General features: G+C 55.1%; 2 protein-coding genes and 1 long non-coding RNA gene across 3 annotated transcripts; 1 reads left to right on the forward strand and 2 right to left on the reverse strand.

The window, feature by feature from the left end:
- Positions 1-947: 947 nt before the first annotated feature.
- Positions 948-2482, reverse strand: MESP1 (mesoderm posterior bHLH transcription factor 1). Its single transcript, XM_072786174.1, has 2 exons — positions 1648-2482; positions 948-1314 (listed from the first exon to the last, which is right to left on the reverse strand). The coding sequence occupies exons 1-2, from the start codon at positions 2365-2367 to the stop codon at positions 1240-1242; spliced, it is 795 nt and encodes a 264-aa protein (XP_072642275.1). The 5' UTR covers positions 2368-2482; the 3' UTR covers positions 948-1239.
- Positions 2483-14619: 12137 nt separating this feature from the next.
- On the reverse strand, positions 14620-19853 carry LOC140618014 (uncharacterized). Its single transcript, XR_012018170.1, has 2 exons — positions 19723-19853; positions 14620-14883 (listed from the first exon to the last, which is right to left on the reverse strand). It is a non-coding gene; the product is annotated as an uncharacterized lncRNA (long non-coding RNA).
- Positions 19794-22119, forward strand: MESP2 (mesoderm posterior bHLH transcription factor 2). The gene is made up of 2 exons (XM_072799910.1): positions 19794-20681; positions 21537-22119. The coding sequence occupies exons 1-2, from the start codon at positions 19794-19796 to the stop codon at positions 21804-21806; spliced, it is 1158 nt and encodes a 385-aa protein (XP_072656011.1). The 3' UTR covers positions 21807-22119.
- The last annotated feature ends 4851 nt before the right edge of the window (positions 22120-26970 follow it).

The following is a 26970-nucleotide window of genomic DNA, read 5'->3' on the forward strand; positions in this document are numbered from 1 at the left end:
TCTCAATAAAACTCTCATAAAAAACAAACACCAACACCTGTATTTCAAAGATGCTTGAAGGAGAGGGGAAAACTCGGTATCCATCCGCAGAGGGCCGAGGGATCCTTGGGCAGAGGCTGACCTGGACCCACCACACCTCCCCATTAAGGCTTGACTGCTTACCAGACCCCTTGAGTGAGGCCAGGCTCCTTCTGGGTCGAGGCTTTCTTCTTCCCCTTATAGTGTGTCCCTGACCTGAACCTAGCAATGTAGACAGGAGTGTGGTTCCAGGTCAGGTGTGTGGATTTGGATGCAACCCCATGAGCCTCTCCATCCTAGCAAGGCCGCTAGGAGGGCACAGTTACATAAACTCTCCGGACTGACTCACTGATGTTATTTTATGTCCCTAAACCACCTGGGAGAGAAACCAGAGTGGAGGTGGATGAGAAAATCCCAAGGTTCAGGTCATGATGCTCCAGCACAAGGGGAGAAGGGGCTTGGGACGCATGAAATGACCCCTTGGAGCTCCTGTCCCCTGGCAAAATCCTACCAGGGATAAGAAACTCAGATTCTGAATTCATATCTGGGCTTGAGTGCTGATCCCTAGTTGATTCTTCCGTAAAATGGTTATTCAGGTATAAAATGTGTAAAGGCCCTGGTGCACAGTAAGTACTAACGGAAATGTATTTTCTACAGAGATGTTTTGGTTTTACCCAGCTCCCACCGGGTTCAAAGAAAACATGGACAGACTCCACCTGCTACCACCTCCGCATATGCAGCACCTCCCCTTTCCAGGCTGACCTTCCTAGAATAGGAGATGCTAAGCCAGGGCTGGGGGCGAGGGGGAAAGGGTCTGAGCCTGTGTATTTTGAGGACTGAAGACTGCAAGAAACTCTCATGATTCTCCTAGGTTCTTTGAAGAAGGGGAGGGAGCTTTGTGTCCATGTAGAGGAAGAAGAAACTGCCAATTGACACCAGCACAGTTTATTCACAAATAAATAAATACATATGAGGCAGGCACCCCCTGCCGGGGTCCAAGAGTCTACCTATGGGTCCGTCCATTGCGGGAGGGGCTGGGGAGAGGCGTCCTGGGTGGGGACAGGTTCTCACTCTCAGGAATGTCCATGCCAGTATCACAAGTGCCCCCTCCTAGGAAAGGGAGTCTGTCGGGGGGGTGGGGGGCGTTTTGAAGGTGCTCAGGACAAAAATGCCTCGATGCTCACAGACAGGGCTCCAGTTGTATGTTGTCACTTCATCTGTTCAGGCCGGCGGCCACTCCAGGGGCGAAAGGGGCATCCAGGTCTCCAACAGGGCCAGCACGTCGCCGGGAAAGAGCTGCGGAGGGAGAGGGAACGGAGTTACCATCAGCACTGGCCGCGGGGTGTGGGTGTCGCGCTCGTGGGTTCCACTCCCAGGGCACCTTTGGCGGGACACAGGACTCTGTCCCTTGCGTGTCCTCTCCCTCCCCTCGCCGCTTGAGCGCCCCGGGCACACCAGCTACGCTGCTCCGGACGGCAAGCAGGCCGGCCCAGGCTGCCGGTGGGGGTGCCGCAGGGCGAGCCCCCCCTCCCAGGGTAAGCTGCGCGCCGGGGACGCGGCCAGCACGTAGCACCCCCACCCCCGCCCCAGGGCTCCGGGAGGGCGTCCCGTGCGGGAAGAAGTACTAACCGGAGACGACGGGCCCGGCTCCACGGCCTGCGATTCCGAAAACGCCGCCTCCTCATAAAGCACCGGTGGGTCTGGCGGCTCGGGCGCTGCTAGCGCTCCGGGACGGGCCGGCGGGGACCCCCAGGGCGCCGCGGAGCCCAGGCCCCCCGGGGCGCGCGCCTGCACCTGCACCTGCACCGGCGTCTGCGTCTGCGTCTGCGCCTGCGCGGGGCCGCCGCCGCCGCCGCCGCCGTCGGGGCAGAGCTGGCAGCACGGAGGCGCCGCCGCGTCGCCACGCCGCCGCCGCCGGCGCTGCAGGCTCTCCTCGCTGAGGCCCAGCACGGCCGACAGGTGGCCGATGTAGCGGATGGCCAGGCGCAGCGTCTCGATCTTGGTGAGGCTCTGGCCGGCGGGCGCCACGGACGGCGGCAGAAAGCGGCGCAGCTCGTGCAGGGCGCGGGCGAGCGTGCGCATGCGCAGCTTCTCGCGCTCGCTGGCGCTCTGCCGCTGTCCGGACCCCAGGCGGCTGCCGCGGGCTCCGCGCCTCCCCGCGCTGCGGGCTCGCGGGGCCGCGGGGCCGCCGGGCCGCCCGGGGCTCGGCTCGGGGCTGCCGGCCGGGACGCTGCCCCAGGAGTCGGGGGACGAGGCGGGGGAGCAGCCGCCGTCCGGATGCCGAGCCGGGCCCCAGCCGGCGGAGAGGAGCCAGGGCTCGGGGAGCGGCGGACACAGGGACTGGGCCATGGCGGCGGCGGCGCGTCTGGGGGCCCCGTCCCGGCGGCCGCTTTATCCTTTATCCCGAGCCCGAGGTGTGAAGTGGCCCCTTCCAGGCCGCAGCATCTGCACTTCAAAGCGGGCTCGGGGCCTGGAGGGGGCGGGGCTCGACCCTTTGAACCAACGGGGGGCGCTGAAGGTGCGGGGCCCCTCGGCTGCTCGGCTGCTCGGGTCGGCCCCACCTGGGCCCTCGCCTGGGCACCTGACTCGGCCGCTCGGGCCTCTTGCTGTCGCCCAGTGGCCAGGTCAGGGACCTGAAGGATAGCACCCGGATTGGGGGCCACCTTCACCTGTTGGGACCTTAACGTTTTCTTGCAAAGTCGTTCCCACTTGGTATAATGGGAGCCGTGCGTGGGGCATGCTGCATCCAGGTCTGTAGAACCTGTAGGATGGGGACTCCAAGTGGGGCCCTGATCCCCCCCTAGAGGTGAGAGGAACAGTAATCCGTGTCTCCTCTGAGGCAGGCTGTCCTGGACGTGGCCTTACCTGGTGGTGGTGGTCATGGGAGGAAGGGAAACTATCCGAGGCAAGTCCAACAAGCTGGCCAAATCTGGTCAAGTTGCTGGACCAGCTGAGCTGAGAGAGGGGAAGCCTGATGCCCTCCAGGACACCCTCAGCCTGGCGGCACCAAGGGCCTGACCTGCTGCCACAAGCTGCCACCACTGGCCTCTAGCTGGTATCCTGCCACTTTGGGGCAGGTACAGAGGCTTTGCAGTTGAAATGTGAGTGGATGTGACACAGAGAAAGCATTTGACAAAATTCATACCCCTTCATAATAAAAATTCTCAGCCAACTAGCAATTGAGGGGAACTTTCTCAGCCTGATAAGAGGCATCTACAAAGAACCCACAGTTAATATCATACTAAACAGTGAAACACTGAATGCTTATCCCTAATACTGAGAACAAGGCAAGGATATCTGTGCCTACCCAGGCCTACTCCACATTGTCCTAGAGGGCCTAGCTTGTGTAGTCGCAGAAGAGAAATAAAAGGCATACATATTGGAAAGGAAGAAATAAAATTATCTCCATTTATAGACAATATGACTGTGTAGGAAATCTCAGAGAACCTATGCTGCCTGCCTGACCCCCTCGGAGTTTGAGTTTGCACCTTGTCATAATAGCTACTTTGTGCACAGATATCTATTCTCCACTAGACTGTGAAGTACCTGATGTCTAGCATCAGGTCTTCAAGAGAAGTGGTATATACCATCTTTCTCAGGGCAAGGGGTGTAATGTTTCACATCGCCCATGGCTTCCAGCCTAGTGAGACCATTGGGTGAGCTGGTCTGTAGCAAAGGGGGGCCAAGTGGCTTAGTACCTTCTCCCTGGTATCTCTGCCCACCACCACCCCCTCCCCGTCTCTCTTTTATCTTCTACTGCCCTTGGCCTCTTCTGGCACCTTCTGTACCCTCTTCCCCTGCAGCCTGTCCCAGCAGCCCCAGAATTCTTATGCCTATGGTCACATCCAGGAGAGGCAGTGCCAACCCACCCTTGGGAAGAAGGGGAGGAGCTCATTCCCTGGGCATGTGCTGTAGACCCACCTATTCCCAAGAAGAGCCTGCTCCAGGAGGGTGCTCCTCAGCCTGAGGCTGTCAATGGGTCTGCTCCTTTTGGACCCTGGTCAAGGGATGCCTTCCTGGGGCTCCAGATCTAAACCAGTGGCTGGGCCCCTTCAATCTCATAGGACCCAAAAGGACTATTATTGGTAGAGCATATTGTGCACTCAGGGGAGGAGGTGCAGAGTAAAGACGATCAGGTAGGAGGGTGGGATCTGAGAGGGCTCTGGGCACTCTGCTGCCAACCTTCTGAATGTCAAAAAATCCCTCCAGTTCCCACATGATTCGGATTTCCACTTTGCAGCTAATAATTGAGGAAACTCAGAAGGACCCCCAAAACACCTTGGCAGTCAGCTGCCCTTTGGTTTCATTGTCATCTCTTTGAAAATACAACACATGCACCTTATTCACAAAAAAAGTCCAAAGCTCAACAAGTCCCAAGGGTATAACAAAGTCCATTGCCATCCTGTCTCTGAGGCCTGCACTTCCCGTCCAGAGGAAAGCGCCAGCACTGGTTTTTTGCAGAAATGACTTTTTATTTTATTAAGTACAAAATCAACTAGACATGTTTTGGACAACAGGCATGTGTGGGAGGCAGGCTGTTCATCCGAAAAACACAGCTCAGGCTCCTGAGGATTCTCACATCTGGGCCCTAAGATTTAAAGTCCCTAAAAAAAAAAAAAAAGTCCCTTGTGCACTTGTGCCCTGAGCAGAGTGTGACCTGAGGATCTCTGGTGTCAGGCTTGGAAGCTAAAAAAAAGAGCCCAGGGAAAGTGCAGAGAGGCAGGGTAGATGGCAGGCTCCCCCCCCCCCCACCTTGGGGACCTCAGCCCTCAAGGCTGCCACCTGGGGATCCCTCCCTCTCCTGCTGCCCCTGGGGTGTCCGGGCTCAGTTCGTGCAAGAGTCATGGCCAGTGGGCCCGATGGAGCCAAGTTGGGGCAGAGGAGGGACTCCCAACCCAGAGCCTGGGCTTTACCACCTCCTGCCAGTCGCTGCTTCCCCCCACCCCACCCTTCGGGCCTCTCTCACCTTTGATCACCTTATCGCCAGCCTCTCCTGGGGGCTCGTTTGGGAGTTGCCCAAGTTAATGAGTTCTCCGGGCAGCATGGCCCACATGCCCTCCCGCTGGGGTGAGGCCTTCACACCTCTGGGGCCTGTGTTTTGACAAGTGCCGGAGCCAGTGGCTCCTGCTCCCCTGGCCCGAGCCTGCCTTCGCCTGCCAACGTGTAAGGCTGGGAAATGAGGCCTTGGGGTAGCCCCACTGAGCAGAGGTGAAAGTTCAGTTGGGGTCCTTGGCCGGGGTGTCGGGGGGCAGGCACAGGGCAGCATCCTCTTGGGCTGGGGCCTGGGTCTCAGCCTGCCCGCTAGGAACCAGCCAGCTCCTCGGGCCAAGCCTGAGGTCCTGGACTCGGCCCCCCTCCCACCCCCAGCCTCCGTGCTCTCATTTCCCGGCCAGCCCCCTGACACAGGAGTGCTAATCAAAGGTGCTATGTCAATACTCCCCTCGTAGCCCCTAATCCCGGTCCCCGCCGGAGCCAGAGGCCCCAGGAGAAGGAAGCAGCTCTTCTGCTGCCAGCCTGCTTAGCATCAGCAGGCGCATCCCCTGGGAAGCTCCTCATTTAGGTGTCCCCTGCGGCCAGGATCTTCCCATCACACCCTGGCACCAGCCCCTTTCAGGGGAGGGAAGCTGTCACCTTTACACGGCCTAGGACACCCTTCTGGAGTGTGGCCAGTGTGGGTTAGAATAGAATCCCTGTCCTGCCCTGTACCACCTGCATCAGGTGGGGAGTTCACTCTCCATCTCAGCCCCAGCTTCTGCTTTTGTGCCACAGGATAATTGGGCAACACTCACGTGCATGTTTGCTACTGTGCTGGGGCCTGGCTGGGTCACAGCTCACCACCCTGTGGTGAGGTGAGTGTCACTGCTCCCTTTGCAGATGAGGAAATGGAGTGTAGAGAGGTTGTCCTGTGTCACATGGCAAACAGGGGCAGGGCTGCAGCCTGTTTGCCTCTGTCAGGGTCAAAGCCTGTGTTCTGTCCTCCCCACCACCTTCTCCTATCTCCTCTGGAAGACGAGAGGGGTTCCTTTCCTCCTCGAGACTCCCCCAGTCCTCAAGCACCCACAACATCTTGTCGCAAGTCACAGGGATCAGTGGACATGTAAAAGAGGAAGGTTTCCACACCCACCCTGGACCAGCAGCACTAGAGCCCTGGTGAATGGAGGTGGAGAATTCTCGTATGGAAAGTACAAGTGCCCCAGAATGATGAAGCTCGGTGTCCTATAGCAGCCACCTGCCCCCAGTGCAGAGATGGAGAAAGCACTGGGAGTGCCCAGTACCCGCCTCCCCCAGCATGGATCCTAAGCCCCCATGGGTCCCAGATGGATAAGGCTGCAGTCACCTGGAGCCCCAGAGCAGTCAGGGGGCTCAGCAGGCAGGCCCCCTAGGCTTCTCCTCCACCTTCTTCCTTCCCCAGCAGATTTCCCAGCTAAGGCCCCTAAGGCTCCCAGGGAGCCCCTTCCAACTAAGATCACCCCCCTTCCTCACACCTTTAGCTGCCGGAGCCTCTGAGCTGGCAAGCCATATGGAATAGATTATTCTGGACCCAAGGTAATCTGATTATCTTGGTCATGGATCAGCTGGATGCACAGCCAGTGGAAGTCACAGGAGGCAGAGGGGTGATGAGGAGGGAGGGGGTGGGAAGAAAGGAGAGAGATTTGGCGGATTCCAGGAAAGGCTCCAGTGAGAGGAAGTGCCAGAGTCTCTGCCGTGCTGGGAGCCAGGCTGAGAACGCAGGGGAAGCAGATAGTGATAGTGCCTCTCTCTTAGGGAAGTCACATGTACGCTGCCTTGCTTCATCTGGGTAAGTGGAGGAAGATCTAAGCTTTACAGTGAGCGTGGGGAAACCAAGGCATAAAGGGAATAAGGAGCCAAACCAGCCCAAAGCCACGAGGCCGACCTGGGAATGGGGGGAACCTGTCACATAGCACCTTGGTTTCTCTAACGGTAAAATGGAGCCCAGTACTCCCAACTGCCTGCTGAGATGTTCTGGGAGATTGTATGCCTTGGATGGAAGGCTCCAGTCTCAGGACAGAGAGTTGACCCCTGGGTCAACCAGCAGCATGGACCAGTGTCCTCAAATTCCCAGCCACCACCAGCAGAGGGCACTGCCCAGCCACCTGGGATTTGGTGATCTGAGTCAGGGGCCTTTGTTCTGGGGCCAGGGTGGGGTGGGGTGGGGTGGGGTGGTGGGCACTAGGAACCAGAGATGCTGGGGCCAGCTTAAGAAGTGGCTGAAGCCACGCAATGCCAGCCCTTGCTCCCAGCCACCCCATTCTGGCCTGTTGGAGGGTTGCGGGAAACATTAGTTCTGGCCTCTCTCCCTTCCACTCAGCCAGGTGCGGTTGTGGCACAGAGGCTTGCATTTAGGGAGGGGAGGGAGGAAGCTTGCCGGGCCTACCTCACCATGCTTTATCCCACTGCAAAGGGCTTACTAGCTTGGGAGGTCCTGGCCATCCCCTCCCCCTGGGCAGGCAGGATTCCTGACTCACAGAGGGTTGGCCCTGTAGGGCTGCTTTCCCTGCATAAACCTGGGGACAGCTGAGGGGGCCCAGACTCACTCTTCCACATTCCCACATTAGCCTGGCCTGCTGCCCAGCAGCAAACAATGCTAAGCTCACCACCTGTTCTGAGCCCCAGTGGTGTTGTCGGGCAGGCTGGGCCTCCACCTGGACTTGCCTTACCCTGGGCTGACATTTGCCCCTGGGGCCCATTACTGAACTCCACTGACTCCTAAAAAAATGTGAAATGAGTGTCCTTTCTTTAAAAGAGGAAGGAGAAGAAGAAGAAGGAGAAAACAGGAAGAAAGAAGAAGGAAGAGGAAGAAGAGAAAGAAGGGGAAGAAGAAGAAAAAGGAGAAAGGAGGAGGAGGAAGTGGAGGAAGAAGAGAGAGAAGAGGGAGAAGAAGAAAAAGAGGGTGAAGCCAGCTCAGGGCCAGTGTGATGGGCTGTGTGACTCCCAGACGGGCTACTTCGCCCTCTCTGGAGCCCTGTCTGCTCCTCTGTCCACTGGGAAAAACATCCATCTGTGTGCTGAGAAGCAGCACAAGGTAGAGCCAAGAGGAATGAGGAGAAGGGTAATGGGCTTGGGAGGGTAGGGCCCAAGCAGGGCTCCCTGGTCTACAGACCTGCCCTGTACATTCCTGGGAGCAAAGGTTGAAAAAGGACCACAAGTTGATGGAAGCTCTGGACAGGGGACACCTTGGGCTCTGTGCCCTTGCCAAGTTCCCGGTAAGGATCTGCAGGTCCAGCTAAGCCGCCAACCTAGGACATGTCCAACACAGCCCCTCCAGAAAACACACGATGGCGCTGCTGCCAGGCAGGATGTACAGCTTTCGGACTTCTCGTAACGCCACCCCTACCTCTGCTGACCACTCACAACAACATGGTGAGGCACCAGGACAGTGATGAGGCCCCTGCCAGGTCAGTGGGTGGCTCAGGCCCTCAGCCGGCTCCAAGGGCAGAGGAAGCAGGGGAGGGAGGGCACCCCCAGAGGTATCTGACTTCAGGCCCAATAAAAAGCGGGCTGGGGACTCTAAGGCCTGAACTGGACACTTGACTGGGACCTGGGGGAGTGAGGACCCTTCGGGCAGAGAATTCTTTGCCAGGGGCTGGAGGACAGGGGTGTCCCTGGACAGAGTGGAAAACATCTCGGGAGAGGGGACACAGCTTAAACTGACTAGATGCTAAATCACTCAGGGGAAGGGTCTTACGTGGTCAGCACTGGTTGTTTGTGAAAGGAAAGGATGAATGCCACCCTCAGTTCTGGAGGGGCCCCTGCCTAGAGGAATCCAAGATCCAGCCCCTGGCCTGAACCGAGCGAGTTTCCTTACCCTTAGAGATCATACCCAAGCCCAGGCTCTGGGAGTACACACGGTGCAGGCGGCCAGGATAGCTGGGGCGCCCCAGGTGTGCCGGCTGCTGACAGCCCCAAACCAGGTTAGCCTCCCTCAACAGCCCACTTCCAGGGCTCCCCAGGGCCGGCCTGCAACTGCAGAACAGCCTCAGTGTGCCTTCTGCCCAGCAGTTTCCCTGATGGGTATTCATTCTGGTTGAAAAAAGATTACAGAAAAAAAAAAAAAGAAAAGAAAAAAGATAAAAGATTACAGGCACGCGTGCAGACGTACTGCTGCGGGGCAGAACCAAGTTGCAGAAAAATCCGTTCAGTAGGACACCCCCGATATACGCAATAACGAGAGAACACAGATCTAAAAAAAACTGCCTCTAACCAGAAAGTCATCCAGTGATGCCATGCAGGTTATGAGGGTCGACTGTATGCATGCATGTAGACCCAGAAGCGGTCTCAGGACACTCACCCAACCTAAAACAACATCCCAGGACTTACTTGGTGTGTGTGTTGGGGTGGAGGGGTGGGGTTGGGTGCAGGTCTGGGTTCTGGGAGGCAGTTAGGGGAGACTTTAATCTCATCTGAAACGCTTAAATTTTTTACAAGAAGTTTGCATTTGATTATTACACATGCAACTTAAAAATAATTTTAAAAATCTAGGTACAAGGATGTTGCTATGCGGAAATCCATAAGGCACCTCAGTGTGTACTAGAGAACTTGTTACCAAAACTGCTACCACAGCCTGGAGAACCAGGCGCACCCTAAACATCTCATTGCACAAATACATCTACTGATGGGGCGTCTGGGTGGCTCAGTCTATTGAACAGCTGACTCTTGATTTCAACTCAGGTCATGATCTCAGGGTCATGAGACTAAGCCCCTGCATCAGGCTCTGCACCCAGTGGGGAGTCTGCTTGAGATTTTCTCCTTCTCTCTGTCCCTCCCCAGCCCTGCCCCCCACCCCACTCATGCACACACGCTCTCTCTCCTCAATAAATATAATCTAAAAAAAATTACATCTATGATATGGAGAATGTTAATACATTAGTGAGAAAAGTCGGTCACAAAACAACATGCTCTTTTCATATCCAAAGAACTTGAAAGCAGGGACTGGAACAGAGATTTGCACACCAACTTTAGTAGAAGCATTAGGCACAGTGGCCAAAAGGTGGAAAAAACCAAATGTCCAGCAACAGATGAGTGGATAAAGAGAATGTGGTCTATATGTATGATGGAGTATTTTTCAACCACAGGAAGGAACGAAGTTCGGGCACATACTACACCATGGACAAACCTTGAGGGCATGATAAAGTAAGCCATATACAAAGAGCATGTACTATGATTCCACTTCCATGAGGTGCCTAGAGCAGTATGTAGAGACAGGACGAGGCTGAGGTGCTACCAGGGGCTGGTGGTAAAGGGAGTGATTGTTTAATGGATACATGCTTCTACTCAAGGTGATGGAAGGATGTGGAAAGAAGTGGTGACAGCTGCATAAAACTGTGGATGTAATTAACACCATTTAAAAACAGTTAAGATGGCAAATTTTTATGTTATATATATTTTACCACCATTTAAAACTATTTTAATGTAATATACAAAACTACTGAATTGTACACTTTACATAGGTGAATGCATGATGTGTGAATTATATCTCAATAAAGCTGATATAAAAAAGAAAACATAGAGACGCCTAGGTGGCTCAGTTAAGCGTCTGGCTCTTGATTTCAGCTCAGTTCGTGATTTTAGGGTCGTGAGATCAAGCCCTGTGTCCCGGCTCAGTGGGGAATCTGCTTGAGATTCCCTCTCCTTCTGCCCCTCCCCACCATGTGCTCTCTTGAGGGCTCTGTCTAAAATAAATAAAGAAATCATTAAAAAAAAAAAAAAAAACCAACATATATACCAGAAACTTCAAAAAATGGAAAAACAAAAACAAAAAACCTCAGCATGCTCTCTCCTAAGGCCTCTAGCTCTATGTTTGTGTATTTGCAGGGATGCCTAGAAAAGCTTAGGACACCGGGATATGTGCTAACCCAGTGCCAACCCGGTGTTAACCTGGTTTTCTCTGGGTGGATGGAACCAGGGGCATTTAAAATTCCTTTTGACTGTCTACATTTTCTCACTTCCTTGTAATGAGCATGCATTGCTTTGATAATTAAAATAAGAGGAAGAAAAGGAAGGGGAGGGATGGGGGGTTTGAGGAAAAAAACTTTGCAGAACCACCCAAACTTGTTTGCCTTCCAACAGGTGGACCCAAGTGCCCTTTTGGCTTCCTGGGCCGGGAGGCTGGGGCTTCCCTCCCAGAGCCTGGGCCACAGGAGTGCCTGTCACTCGCTTTCCCACTCGCTCTCCCACTTTGTACTTCCCAAGAGCTGCAGGACCACAGGTGGTCACTTCTCTCTGGCAAGGGTAGGCAGGCAGGCAGGCAAGACTTCTGGAATCCCACATGCTGAACACATTCTGCTCCAGCTAATCCTTCCAGCAAGGACACCCATTTCATAGATGAGAAGACTAAGGCTCAAGGGATGGAGCCAAGCCATGGCTGGCACTAGGCCGGAGCCACCTCCACTGGCTCTTATTGCCCGGGGAGTGGGACCAGGCAGTCCTGGGGCCTCTGGAGGCCCTCCCCTGCCAGCCACCTGCCCCAGCCTCCTGCTGGAGGAAGAGCTGTGGGTCCACCTCCATGGCCCTGGCCACTCCTGTGCTTCTCCCAGCCAACAGGGGCCATGTCCTTCTTGCCATAGTCCACATCCTCTGCCCGCCCATAGACTCCTCGGCTCACTCCCAGGCCCTGCCCTGGCTTCGGCTCCGGCCAGTCCACACCTGGAGACTGTGGTCTCCTCACTGCTTCCTGCCTTCCCCTGTGAGCTGCCCTGATCACTGATCACTCGATCACTCTCATTCGACCTAGCCAGTAGGGCCTCTCTGTGGCCCTGACCCTCCACAACCCCCACACCAGGTCACTGCAGACTGAGAGGGGATCTTTCCTCTCCCCCAAGTTCTGATTCCCTTGAGAGCTCCTCTGTCCCTTGAGCCTCCCCTTGGCCTGGGGCAGCCTTTCCCAGTGGTGGGTGCATGGCCTTTGTGGGTCTGAATCCTGACTCTGATGGTTTGTCTTCCACACCGAACTTTGGGAAACAAAGGGTTTCAGAAGGAGAGGTGAGTGGGGAGACAGGGTAACTGGGTGACAGGCATTAAGGAGGGAATATGGTAAGATGAGCACTGGGTGTTGATAAATTGAATTTAAATTAAAAAAAGAATCCTGACTGGGAAATGAAGGTCAAGGCACTTTCTCTGGGCCTGGCACACCTAAGTCCGGGGAGAACCGCAGGCCGAAAGTCACGGGGTCTGAGCAGTGAGCAGGTTACTGCAGACGCAGTGTCGGGCACTCTGCAGCGTGGCAGTGCTCAGAAGACCAGGTGGTTGTGAGGCCCAGTCAGGGTGACCTTGCCCTGGTAGCTGCATCGCTGGGCCTCCCAGAGACACTGATGGCACTCGACCTGGCAGGGCCTTGCACACACCAGCCCCCAGAGCCAGGAGAGGGGACATTCTCTGGGCAGGCAGACTTGGGGCTCCTGTCCTCCCCCACTCACCCTCTTTCTCCCTCCCCATCCCAGGGGCACAGGCCCTACTCCTTCCCTGGGCCTCCCAGGGTGGGGACCTGCAGCCTCCCGCCCCCACCCCCAGAAGGGCTTTCTGGGGTTTCTGAGAAGACCTGCTGCCGGACTGTTTTGGAGGCCCCAGAACACCCTCGTTCCCAAGTTGACACCTTCTGCCCTGGGGGAGGTGGCCTTGTGTCAACAGGCAGAGAGGAGGTGTGAAGGCAGCCCCAGTGGCCAAGGGGGAGGCTGGGCTGGGCCTTACTGCTCCCTGGTAATGAGAATACCACACGGCTGCTGCAGCCCCCATGTGCCCTGCCTCTCCTTCCCTTCCATGTTCCCACAGGCTGACCACCCCCAGGGCCTGGAAGGGAACCCCGGGGAAGGCAGGCAAAGACAACATACAGGGCAGAGGCCAGGCCTTCACCCGGCTCCAGGTCCTTGGGCCTGCTCTGGGGCGCCCTGCACTGCCTGCCTGGGGAGAAAGGGCAGGTGGAGAGCTTCCAGGAGCAGGGCTGGGCATGAACAGAAGGTGGGGGCCGTGCTGCCACCAAGAGCAGGCTGGGCCACAGTCCCCACCCTCCCACAGCCTCAGCAGGCCCAGAGCTGAAGAAGCCCCTTCAGGGCCCCACCCGGGCCTCTGGCCTTCCGCTCTGACTGCTGCCCTGGGGCAAAGTCCGAGGAAGTCCACAGGGGATGATGTGTTTCCTCGCCCGTGTGAAAGGATCTTGGACACCCCCTGCTTCGGGGCGTCGACCTGACTGGTGCCACACTGGCAGACATAGCTTAGGGTCACGGGGGCTTTATGGCTCCAGCCCACGCACTAGCAGGCCCAGCCGAGCCTGGGCTTCAGGCACAGAGCACAGGGGTGAGAGTGGCAGGGTGATGGGGCACCTGGGAGGCCTCCTTCTGCGCCCCCCAGCCCAGCCCACGACAGCCTGAAGGGCCCCCTGTGGTTCTTCACCCTCACACAGCCCAGAGTCCTGAGGTAGCCCCAACCTCTCCCTGATTCTTGTACCTCAGGGGTTTTCAGGTCCAACCTCCTTGTTTTATGGGGCTTGTGAGTATTGGCAGAGGCAGTAACAGCCATCCGTTCCAGCTTCTGCATGTGTCTACTGTGTACTTGTAGTCTCTTCTTGATCACCTCCACAAACAGGCCACTCACTCCCTCACAAAACAGCACTTCCAATCTTTTTTTTTTTTTTAATTCATAGAGACAGACAGACAGAGAGAGAGAGAGAGAGAGAGAGAGGCAGGCAGAGACACAGGCAGAGGGAGAAGCAGGCTCCATGCAGGGAGCCTGATGTGGGACTCGATCCCGGGTCTCCGGGATCACACCCTGGACTGAAGGCGGCGCTAAACTGCTGAGCCACCAGGGCTGCCCCAGCACTTCCAATCTTAAGCAGCTCTTCAGTCTCTCTAGGGTATTCCCTTCTAGGTACACAGAGACACCCATCATACCCTTAAGTTTTTTTCTTGGGGCACAAAACATCCCTGAGTCCTTCAACTATTTCCCTGGTGACCAGGCTTAAAGCCCTGTCACTAACCTTGCTCTCCTTGGCTAGGGCCTGTTTCCTTCCATTATAAACGGTGGCCCCCACATTTTGAATGCTTACTCTGGCAATGGCCCATCCTGTATAGGGAATAAGAGACTCATTATCCCGTTTCTTGCAACTGGGATCACATTTGTTTTATATGCCTGTGATGCCCAGGAGGCAAGGGCTACCATGCCCTTTCCAAGCGTGCTTCTGGTTACATGATGCCACCTGACCTTGAACTAAGATATGCAGAGGATACCTGGAGCTCTGTTGCTCCCTTCCCCTTATTAGATCTGGTAGGTTGTTCTAGCCTGTCAGCATCTGTTGAGATTTTGGCTGTTACCCAACTCCCTCGCTGTGTGCTTACCGAAAATTCGACCAATTTGTATCTTTATTCAAGATCATGATGAGGCCTTTGATGAGGCTGGGAACAGAGCTAGTGGCCTATCACCGTAGATCTTCCTCTAGGTGAACACCCATCCATTCATCATCTGTGGGAACACTGAATCTGTCATGAATTCCCTTAACTGTCATCCAACTCACAAGGATTTGTTGACAAGGATACCCTAGGTACTTACTTAGTATGTAGACAGGAATTGTACATGGCTGCTCATACCCAAATGTCAATGACTTGGATAAAGTGGTGATTTATTTTCTCTCACATTAAAGAAATTCAGGGATAGATAGTCCTGGGACAGTATGGTGCTTCTATGTTGTCATCAAGCCCTCAAGATTCTGTTTGCTCCGTCATCCTTAATGTATGACTTCTGTCCTTGGGATTGCTTCACTGTCACAAAATGGTTGCTGAAGCTCCAGTCATCACATTTTCCAGGAAGAAAATATAAGAGGATAGAAACATGGGTACATCTCTGCTTTAAAGAGCTTTCCTAGTGGCACTGGGTGGCTCAGTGGTTGAGTGTCTGCCTTTTGGCTCAGGTCATGATCTGGGGTCCTGGGATCAAGTCCTGCATCAGCCTCCCCATAGGGAGCCTGCTTCTCCCTCTCCCTATGTCTCTGCCTCTCTCTCCATGTCTCTCATTAATAAACAAAATCTTTATAAACAAACAGCTTTCCTAGAAGCCCCAACCAATACTTCTGTTAACATCTTGTTGGCTGTTACATGAGCAAGAGATGCTGAGAGATGCAGTCTTTCAGCTGGGCATACTGCTACCCACATAACACCAAGTCCTGCTATGTAAAAAGGTTTAAGAATAGAGGCTGTAATGGATGCTGTGTGCAACTAGAAGTGTCTGCCATACTCGTGAACATTCTACTGACCATGTTTCTCTGAACTAACCACCACCTTCTGCTATCACAGGAAGCAGGGGGTGCACCCGGTCCGGTGCCAGTAGCCCGCTGAGGCCCAGACATTAATCACCTTATCTAAGAGCATACAGCCTTAGATGTCCCTCCTTCCACCAGGAGAGTCGATGGGGAAGAGAGAAGCAGAGCTGGCCCAACTAGAAGCCTCCGTGGGGCAGGACCCAGACCCAGCTTATTTGCCAAGCACCTGGGGCAGGTTTCTGCATAGAGGGAGGAATGCCTGAGGGTCCCAGAGGCAAGCTGGACAAGCAGCTGGGTCAGGACCCAGCCCACCAGGAAAAGCAGGCTCAGATCCTCTATTTCCTAGCCTTGGCTGGGCTGGTGGGCTCCAGCTTTGGCTCCAGGTATCTGAACTCTCCTGTTCCCTCTACGCTGTAGCTGGGGTGACGCCTGCCACAGGCCAGAAGCTGGAGTGCCCTGCTGAAGATGACCCCCCATGCTAGGTCCATAGAGGCAAAGAGCTGCAGATGGAGGAGGGAGATAGAGCAGGATGTGCTGGGCCTGCTGCTGGAGTCTCAGGGATGGAAAGGATTGGCTTCTTCTAGGGCCAAGACTAAGAGATACCACCCCCCTTACCTACACCCAACCTCATCCTTTACCTACTTCATTCTTCTGCCCTTGAACTTTCTATAAGCAAGACTTGTAAGTGTAGGCTCTGTGCTAAGCACTGTGACATGCATTATCTTTATTTACCCCAACAATCACCCTGGCAGTCAGAATCCCCACTTTACAGATTAGAAAACAGATGCTCAGTAAGTTGCCCAAGTTCTCACAGCTTATAAGGGGTAGAGCTGGGACTCTAAACCTAAGTCAGTCCGATTCCATAGCCCAGCCTCCTGTCAAGTGACACTGCTTCCCTGTGCTAAGCAGGCCCAATATGAGGGGACCTACTTTGGCATCTTGGCATACTCTCCCAGTAAATGGGGCTGGAAGACAGTTTGTCCCTGTGCTTCCAGAGCCTGGCTAAGAGCCAGGGCCCCACTTTCTAGAACTTACACTCTGACATCTTACAGCCCAGTCTGTAGCCGGGGCGCTGGTGCTAGCCCAAGAGAGGAGGCCAGGCTACCCTAGAGACAGGAGAGTAAGAAGGGCTCTATGCTGACAGTGGATTCCCATTATTCACCAAATTCTTTCATATGAAATCCTCCCAGGCTGGCTCTAAGGGTGGGGATAATTCTGGATTTTCAGAACTTCCTGGAGATTGCAAGCAGATCTACCTGCCTATGCATGAGGCAGTGCTATTTGGCAAAAACTAAACACACACTAAAGATGCCTCAGTAAGGGCCTGACTGGTGCACATATGCTACAGAATATCATAGAACAGTTTAAAAGGGGTGAGTCAGAAAACTTAGTACCAACAGCAGGTTGAAACTTCAGAATCTAGATTAAGAAACACACAAGAGGGATGCCTGAGTGGCTCAGCAATTGAGCTTCTGCCTTTGGCTCAGGGCATGATCAAGGTTGGGTCCCACATCGGGATCCCTACGGAGAACCTGCTTCTCCCTGTGGGATTGGGTCCCACATTGGGATCCCTGCGGAGAACCTGCTTCTCCCTCTGCCTATGTCTCTGCCTCTCTCTGTGTCACTCATGAATAAATAAGTAAAATATTAAAAAAAAACACATAAGGGATCCCTGGGTGGCGCAGCGGTTTGGCGCCTGCCTTTGGCCCCGGGCGCGATCCTGGAGACCCGGGATCGAATCCCACGTCGGGCTCCCGGTGCATGGAGCCTGCTTCTCCCTCTGCCTGTGTCTCTGCCTCTCTCTGTGTGTGACTATCATAAATTATTTATTTATTATGCCAGCTTCTCTCCAGAGAAAGCCTATTTGGAGTCCAGAGCACTGTTAAGTGAGTCATCTTCTCTCTGTGCCATGGACAAATTAGAAATTCCTTCTCTTCAATCACGGCAGCTAGAATAAACTAAACAGGTGTTGCCCTGACCAACATTGTTCAATGACAATCATTACTTCATCATCACATCAGAGTGGTAATTTGGGCATATTTTCTCTGGTATTTTAAAAAATAAGTCCTGAGCAGAAGTGATGTCACCTGGTCATTGAAGGTTTGTCAGAGCCTCCTGCCATTTTTTTTCCAGTTAAAATGATCTGCTCTAATGTTCACACAATGTTTAAATGTTCACTGAAATCATCTATTACCCTCTACAAGTCAGCTAAATATATCCTGATGTGGGATGCTCTAAGGCACAATGTTGAATGAAAGAAAGCAAGTTACAAGTCACAAGGCTCAGTCGGTTAGGTGTCTGCCTTTGGCTCAGGTCACGATCCTGGGATCGAGCCCCACGTCGGGCTCTTTGCTCAATGGGGAGGCTGCTTCTCCCTCTGCCTCTGCCCCTACCCCTGACTCATGCACTTACTCATTCTCTCTCTCAAATAACTAAAATCTTAAAAAACAACTGCAACTTACAGACAACAGGCTGCAATGTTGCCTCATTTACATACATCCATGTGAACATGTGGGCCAGGTCTGGAGGGGCACATGACAACCTGATAGCTGAGGGGTTACAGGGATCCCAGCTTTACCTGGAATGTTCCCACTACTTACAAAGAGAATTAGTTAAATATTTGAGGAGCAGCCACAAATACTCCAAGGTCATTATTTATTACTTCGAGTTGATATAGGCCAACCTATTCTGGAAACATCATAATGTTGACCTTTAGTTACTGACCGCCACCCCCCCTTTTTTTTCACATCACACTTCTGCTCCAAGGTCCATCTGGCAATCCAACTTCTTAGGGTGGCCCCAGCCAAGCTGTCCTCCAGCTCTCTACAGCAGCACCTTTGCACAATGTTCTGGAAGCACCTTGCCAAGTCCCACTGCCAGCCCTTTGTTTAAGCAGTTCCCACAGCCAGAATGTTCTACTCGCCTCTCTCCTTAACCAAGTCCTACTCATGGCCCAGGGCCCAGTGGTGACCTCTCTAGCTCTGTGGTCAGAGCTCTATAACCTGACCCTCATTTGGGCCTCAGCTTCAGAGTATAGCACTTTCTCTGAAGATCACAAAGGACAGTGATGCCTCCCTTAAACTGTAATCATTGCTGAGGAGAGCTTTACTACTTCCAAGTTTATTTTATTTTTAAATATTTTATTTATTTATTCATGAGAGACACAGAGAGAGGCTGAGACACAGGCAGAAGGAAAAGAAACAGGCTCCATGCCGGGAACCTGATGCAGGACCCGATCCTGGAACTCCAGGATCATGCCCTGAGCCAAAGGCAGATGTCCAACTGCTGAGCCACCCAAGCATCCCTACTTCCAAGTTTATAATACGAGACTGTAACAACAGTCCTACAAGTAGATACTATAATCATTATTCCTGTTTTATAGAGCAGAAGCTCAAGCTCAGACTCAAGCTCTGCCCAAGAGCACACAGCTAGTTGGTGGTGGAGCTACTAAGTGCATAATGGCCTTTTCACCTGTCTCTCAGCACAAGCCTGAAATGTCATGAGTAGAAACCACAACTAGCTCACACTGCTATGCCTGGCTTTTGCCAGTTGCTAAATAAATATGAATGAAATGTGATGCCTATAGCATCCTGAAATGTAAGTAACCTTCTTCATGAATGGGAACAGCAAACATTTAGCTCACCTGCCAGGCCCATACTGAATGGTTCCACCCAGTACCAGCAGCCATCCTAGGTGGTGCGTTTTTGTATTACTGCTAAGAGATTGAGGGAACCTTGAGTGTCAGAGGAGTTAAGTGACTTGCCCAAGGTCACACAGCAAACAGATTCAGGCCTGCTTGGGGGCTCACCTTCTCCCATCTTCATCACCCACTGCTCCCTATCCCTCTTCTCCTGCCTGTTCTATTTCTCAGGGACAGAAACTATCTGTGGGTAGTGAGATGACTTTCTCTGTACCATTCAGCAAACCGGCAAGTGTGGGTTCCAGCTGCAACCCAGGAAGGATCCACCTGTAGGTCCCCCTACTTCCACCCCACCCCGAATCATTGTGGGCAAATCCCTCGGGGCTTGTCTTGACCTCTTACCCAGCACACCTGCCGACAGTGAGGGGAAGTCACTGGGCGAGACCACCCCCAGCCCTGGGAGAGGGCAGCTTCTCTTTGCGCGGGTCCACATGTCACACGAGGGCCAGCCCGGCCGTCCCCAGACCATGGCACTGCCCACCACTGTCGGGCTCCTGGGCACTCACCGCGCCACGAGCCCGGGCGGGTGGGAACTCGGTGAGAAGCTTCGCAGCTCCAGCCAGATGCGAATTGTCCCTCCCGCACCTCCCGGGCTGCAGGGGCCTCCATTAGAGCCCCCGAGGAGTCAGAATCCACACCTCCGCAAATGGGCCCGCTTTCCCAAGGCCCCCCTGCCCAGGCCTTCCCTGGGCTCTGTGGGTTTTGACACCTCTCTGTAACCTGGCAGGGGGCCACCTCTCACCTTCGGGCCAGATAAAAGCTCAGGCCTGGAGGTGGCCGGCTCAGCCTCCCAGAGCCCTCGGCGGCCCGGCCATGGCCCAGTCCCCTCCTCTGCGCGGCCTTCTGGGCCACGACCACTGGGCCTCACCCCGGGGCTGGGGCTGGGCCGGCCACCCCGACTCCACGTCCCCGGCCTCCTCCTCGGATTCGTCGGGCTCGTGCCCCTGCGACGGCGCCCGCGGCCCCTCGCAGCCCGCGCCCCCGGCCCGCAGCGGCCGCGCCGCAGAGGCCGCCCCGACGGCGCCCGCACGAACCCGCAGCGCAGCGGCCGGCGGCCCGCGGCAGAGCGCCAGCGAGCGCGAGAAGCTGCGCATGCGCACGCTCGCCCGCGCCCTGCACGAGCTGCGCCGCTTTCTGCCGCCGTCCGTGGCGCCCGCCGGCCAGAGCCTCACCAAGATCGAGACGCTGCGCCTGGCCATCCGCTACATCGGCCACCTGTCGGCCGTGCTGGGCCTCAGCGAGGAGAGCCTGCAGCGCCGGCGGCGGCGGCGTGGCGACGCGGCGGCGCCTCCGTGCTGCCAGCTCTGCCCCGACGGCGGCGGCGGCGGCGGCGGCGGCGGCGGCGGCGGCGGCCCCGCGCAGGCGCAGACGCAGACGCCGGTGCAGGTGCAGGTGCAGGCGCGCGCCCCGGGGGGCCTGGGCTCCGCGGCGCCCTGGGGGTCCCCGCCGGCCCGTCCCGGAGCGCTAGTGGCGCCCGAGCGCCTGGGGAACGGGGTGCCGGACGTGGATCCCTGGGTTACACCCCCTTACTGCCCTGCGATGCAGTCGCCCCCGCAACTCTCCCAAGGGAGAGCCCCCGACGCTGCCCTTTGGACACCGCCCCAGGCCTGTTCCGGAACTCAGACGTCCCCAGAACCGAGGAACCAGGCCACGCCCTGGACGCCGCCCCCCGCGGCCCCCGAGCTGGCTGTAGTATACCAGGTACGCGCGCATGTTAGGGTGCTACTTCCCTCGGGGTGGTCCCCAGGTTCCTTTGGAAATGGCAGGGGTGGGTAGGCTCTAGTCTGCAGGGAATCACAGGCTTTTTCTATCCCAGTTTATCTAATCCGACAACCCTATGAGAGGTAGAGAGAAGCTGAAGAGAGTATGGAGAGGACCCTTACCTCCATGGGGAAAGAGGTGTGGCGGGCCCCAGGTCGTTAAGGCCACCACCACCTGGACCTAGAAAACTTGACAGCCAAGTTAAAGAGGGAATCCTTGGACTTGCTCCAGAGGCAAAATGAAAAGTAATAAGAGCCATTGGGGATTCGCTCCCAAGTGCTCCATTAAGGTTTGGGGAGAGGGAGCCCGGCCGGCCCCAGGGGTGGGGACTTCCAGGGTAGACTGGTTTGGAGCTGGTGACTGACCTTCCTCTTTCCTTCAAGCTTCATTTGTTCATGAGGCCCATGAGTGAATGAATCATGGTCCATAAAAGAGCATATTAATAACCAAAATTTACTGCTTGCTGTTTGCCCAACACCTTCTTGACGCTGTACATGTATTAACTCAGCCAGCCCTACAACTGTGGAATAGGTATTGTTATCATCACCCCCATTTTACAGATGAGAAAACTGAATAAAAGAGATTGAATTCTTAAACCTAATTAGTAGCAGAGGTGAGATTTGAACCCCTGGAGTGTATCTCCAGAGCCAGTGTTCTTCACCACTTTGCTTCACTGCATCCACGGCACCAGGGCTGTCCAGAAGCTGCCAGCCACGTTCCAGGGAGCATCCAGGGTCAAGGTCTCAGGGCATCAGGCAGTGGCCTACTAATCAGCTCCTTTTGTCTCTCTTGCAGGGTATCTCAGTGTCTCCAGAGTCCTGTCTGTTGCCAGAAACCCCACCCCTCCTGTCCCGCCCAGCATGCCAGAGACTCCAGCCTCAGACCCAATGGGGATGCTGGAGCCACAGCGTAGAGGTGCTCCCCAGCTCAGAGAACCAGGGACCAGGCTCTGCCTTCCAGCTCGGTGATGAAAGCCCTTCCCAGAGCTCAGGCCTGCAGCTCAGTGGCTGCCCTGAACTTTGGCAAGAAGATTTGGAAGGGGCCCACCTGGGCATCTTCTACTAATGGTCTTGCCTGTTGCCTTGTCAGCCAGGAATCGGGCCTTTGGTGTGAAGTGCCCTCCTCATTTGCTACTTGCTGTGATCTTCAAGCTTTTTTTTTTTTTGAGCCAATGATCTCTTTTCCAAGTGATGTCTCTCACAGAGGCAGTGTTTGAAACATAGTGGGTGGCCTCCCTGGCTGGAATCAGGACTGGGGTAGTGTCCTCCACATCCTGGACATCCCCCAGAATGACCAGTGCTCTGCAGGGCACTGCCTGAGCCTCAGGAAGGTGGTGGCTGCTTGACCACAGAGTTGGCCAGGCTGGGATTGTGGGGGGAGTGGGTGAGGGGGTGGGTGAGCGGGGAGAGAAGCCTGTATGCTTAGATTTTGTACTTCTTAAACAACAACAAAAATTTTTATTTGGTCTGTTTTTCTTCTATCAACCTGGGTTTTTATTGCCCTGGAGAAGGAAGAATGTTCCCAGCCCACAGGGAACAGTCATGCTGCTCTTCCTCACCCTGGGACTAGGCCTCCTGAGGTCGGTGTGTGCCCTCACTTGCCACTTTGACGAGTCTTTATCTCCAGGGGCTCCACCTGGCCTGCTGGGCAGGGTCACACAGGGGGTTAACGTTTGGGCCTGTTCACTTGCCTCCGACCCATCACCACTCTGTTGTCCATTCTTTTGAGTACATTCCCGCTGACCCGGAGGGCTCTTTCACAGTTATATAAAAGTGATTTTAAAAAAATAATAAAAAAAAAAGAAATGAGGTGGTTAGCTTGCATAAGCTAGGGCCAGTGTATTTATTTCTAGGGTTGCCATAAGAGAAGAGCGTACATCAGGTGGCTTGAAGAACAGAAGTATAATTTTCTCACAGTTCAGGAGGCTAAAAGCCCAAGGTCAGTGTCAGCAGTGTTGGTTTCCTCTGAAGCCTCTCTCTTTGGCTTGCAGATGGCCACCTTCTTCTCTCTGTGCCCTCACATAATTACCCTGTGGTCTTTGCACTTGGCTTAATCACTTCTGGTTAAGGCCACCAGTCATACTGGGTTAGGGCCTACACATACGACTTTATTTTACCTTAATTACCTCTTCGCAGGCACTATCTCTGAATACATTCACATTATGAGGTCCTGGGGCTTAGACTTTCACCATGGATGTTGGGGGAACACAACCCATAATACCTGATGTGAGGTCCTGGAGAGACAACATTCCCCAGCTAGCAGGGCAGATTAGAGGAAAGTGAGCGGTCAAGGCCCAAGTTGAGGATGTGAGTTTACATACAGTACAGAGAGAATGCGACAGCGTGGTGGGAGACAGGGTTGACACCTCTTTCTTGAGTTACCTGATCCATGTTACTGCTGCTGTTCTGATGTATGCTGCTTTAAGTAAAAATAAGAGGCATCTCCAGAATCTTGAAAGAATGCCACCCAAGATCCATAAGTCAAGGCCACCGTGGGCTTGGGCGCCAAAAGTGGTAACAACCTCGTTCTGTATATACTGACCCAAGTAGGGGAGAATCGCAGGATATAGGGGATGGGCAGTGAGGGATGTTTGCCAAGCGGGCGAGTGGGGAGTGACCCCGGCAGAAGAAACCGCATGTCCAGAGTTGACAGAGGTGATGAATAGAGTCGAAAAAGGAGCTCATAGGTTATGGGGATCCTGTCTGGCCTCTTTCTTGGGTGCTGGGAAGGCAGTGAAGGCGGGGAAAGTGGAAGGAATTGGGTCAGAGGCACGGGTGGTCCCTTGGGCTGCTTGGCAGAAATGGAGCTGGGTGGGGAGGCCACAGTGCAGGGCGACAGAAGCGGAGGGAGGAAGACCAGAGCACAAGCTGCTTGAGCTCTCAGCTGCACGCAGGCCAGCCATCCGACCCGATGATGTGCCCGCTGACATCAAGCAAGTCACTCCTCTGTGCCTCAGTTACTCCATCTCCTAAAAGAGGAACTAGTTTAGGTGCCCACTGAGGTAGCTTCTTCCCCTAGCCTTCTAGGGTTCTGGTTCTTACCAAAGGGGCTCCTGTCCCTGGGGCCTGCCAGCCACAGGTGGGAGGATGAGAAGACCTCACACAGTGAGGAGATGGTTACAGGGGCCTGACCTGGGTGTGCGTTCCACTCAGCTCTAACTCTCCGTATAACTGGGAAAACTATGAAACCTGCCCAAGCCTCAGTTTTCTCAGCTATGAAATGGGGACAGTAACAGGCCCTATATCTCAGGGTTCTTGGGCTTGGCACATAGTAATTGCTGAATGGAGGGAGATGGTGTGGTCTGGTGGGTGCCTAACCTGACTGCATGCCGAGACACCTGGTTCTAGGGGCCCACCCTGAGAGCATGATTCAGTGCATTCAGCTGGGACTTAGGAACCTGGGGCTTTAAGAAAATCCTTCCCAGATTTGGTTTCAATGGATAGTCTTCACTCCTTCATTTTATAGCTGATGAAACAAGCCCAGGGAGAGGAGCAACTTTCCCCAGCCCCCCAGCTAGGTAGGGATGTCAGGCCCCTGACTCCCTGTCCAGTGCTCCCTCCTTCCCTAGAAGACCCAAGGTCTTGGCTCCATGGTCTCATAGCAGCTACACCAAAGGCAGAATTAAACAACTGCCCATCTCTTCCTTTGGTTCGCACAGATCTGGAGTTAGTCCTCATAGGGACAGAGGGGGATACTCCCTGGTCCAGGCACGGATGGCCATGCCCTTCCAGCTCCAAGGCCAGGTCCTCCCTCCTGTGAGGGCTGGAGTGGAGCCCCACAGAGCACTGGCCTCCTCCAGCAGCATTTGGAGCGTCTGCAATTCGGCAGCCAGCAGCCGTCTTTTCCCAGCTCCCCTAGCTCCCCTCAAGAGGCAGAGGTGAGAGGCCACCAGCTAGAGTTGCCTGGGAGACACCTGAGGTGCTGCTGGAATGGGGGTACAGAGCCCAGGGGGCTTGGGCCGATCTCCCAGCCCTGTCCTCAGCCTCTGCAAGGGAAGACTCAGGCCCACCTCTCAGGAGCAGTAGCCCCTCACCTCCATCCGTGGCCTCACCCCTGCTGTGCTTGCCTGCTGCTAAGTGCCTGGCAGGAGAGGGAGAGGGGCTGATGCCTGAGCCCTGCCTGGTGACTGATCTTTCCAATCCTTCCTGGGGACACCCTCTACCCCTGCCTCCATCATCATCTGTAAGACATTGGACATCCTTTCACGACCCTGTCATAGAGAACATGCCTCCTGAGGAGCCTCCTGGGGAAGAGGAGGGAGGAGACATTCCCACACCAGCGGCTTCTTGCCCATCCCCAGGGTCTTCCTTCCCTGCTGGCCCTGAGTGGTCAACCCCCTGCAGAGTGCTGGGCAGGGACAAGCAGCCTGAATTCTAGTCCACAGGCCTCTGCTCTGTGTGCGACCTTGACCATGGTTCTGCAGGCGGGTCTCTGGCTCTGTGCACCCTCACTGTATTCTCAGGACCCGATTTCCTCCAGACACACAGGGCATTCGGGATGCCAGCCTCGGAAGCTGTCAGGTGGTGGGGAGCACACAACATGTGGATGCCACAGACCTCGCCCCAGCTCCAAATGGAGGAGGGCTTCCGCCACTCTGCCCCAGCTCAAGAGCCTGCTTCTCATTCTAGCTCTACTGAGTTAAACTCCCTGCGCCTCAGTTTCCTTATCTGCAAACCTGAGATAAAAACAATCCTTATCTCCCGGGTGTGTTGAGACCCAAATGAGATAATGCGCATAAACACTTGGCCCAGTGCCAGGCACCAAGACGAGGATCCCTGCAGACACTTCTCCTTGGAGGTCAGCTCTCTCCCAGGGACCCTGGGGGCGCCGGCCCCTCCCCCAGCGGGACCTCCTGAGGGGGCCTGCCCTCTGATCCCCAGAAGGTTAAGTGCCAGCCATGGCTGCTGGGCACTGGCGACAGGAAGGGCTGGCTCACAGGGGCTAGGCTGAGGGAAGCCTCCTGATTGGTGAAGAGATCCCACCCCATAACCTGGGCTGGTCTCACTCTTTGGCCCGCCCCGCCTTTGATGTAGGGACTGCAGTTGCCGCTGAGGAGCCTTCCTGGCCCAGCCCCACCCCCACTTCACCCAAGAAGGAACAGAGGCTGTGAGGAGAGAGGGGAGGCCAGGAGGCAGGACTAGGGGTAACAACACCCAGATTTCCTCCTCCTGCAGGGCAGTGCACCAGATAGCCCGATATGTGACTCTCCTTAGATCCACACCCCAACCCTCTGATCCATTATTTTTATTGTACAGATGCAGAAACCAAAGCCCACAGGTTTGCGTCACTTGCCCAACAAACTGGCCAAGCTGTGATCTGAAACCAGGCCCCCTGCTCTCTATGACTCCAGCCCCAGTGACTCACTTGGAGGAGACCCCCAAGGAGCACTGTGATCTGTTACCTCCCATGTTCTCTCCACCGGCCTGGGGTGCTCAGCTGGGCCCTGTGGGGCTGAGGGCAAGGTGAGCTTCCAACAACCTGGCTCCAATTGCCTCGAAACTTCCACCAAGGCTAATGGGGGCCATGGAGCCATGGGGTCCCAGACCTCCTCCTCAGAATAGGCACTGACCACCAGCTGCCCCAAGTGATCTGGGGGGCATCTGCCTTTTCCTGCATGCTACTCGTGAAAACAACCACTTTACAGACTGATATCCCACCTGCTACCATGGATCCTGGAGAGGAGATGGGACATGCCTTTGGCCAGTGAATGGTCAGACCAGACCTGGGTCCCAGAGCTTTCTGTCCTCACTCCAAGGCCCCCTCTCACTGTCCCACATGTGCTGGCTGCGACACAAGAAGAGGAGCCCAGTCAGCACCCTGCTCCCTTCCCTCATGTTAGGACAGGTGCTGACCCCAGTGTCTGGAACTATGGAAACTTCTGCTTTCTGAAAAAACACTCCCTTCACTGTCAGGACCTGCTCTGGGCCTGGCACCAAGCCCCAGCTCTCCCCACACCACCATCAGAACCATCGTGTCCAGTGGCCTAGGGCCCCTCCCCCCATAGTTCCCAAGCACCCAGGTCTCCAGCCTGCCATTGATTATGGATGAAATGAAGACTGCCGGCAGACCCCACAGGGACACACAGGCATTATGTAGGAGGGACCAGCAGGCTGATGCTTCTCGCCCTCTGCCCGCTGGGGGTCCCATACACCCCAGGTACCTCCCCTCTCAGTCTTCCTGGCTGCTGGGCAAACCCACTCCTGCTCTAGTTTAGCAATGAGTCTAGACA

The sequence above is a fragment of the Canis lupus genome, chromosome 2, assembly GCF_048164855.1.
Source record: "Canis lupus baileyi chromosome 2, mCanLup2.hap1, whole genome shotgun sequence".
Lineage (NCBI taxonomy): Eukaryota > Metazoa > Chordata > Mammalia > Carnivora > Canidae > Canis > Canis lupus.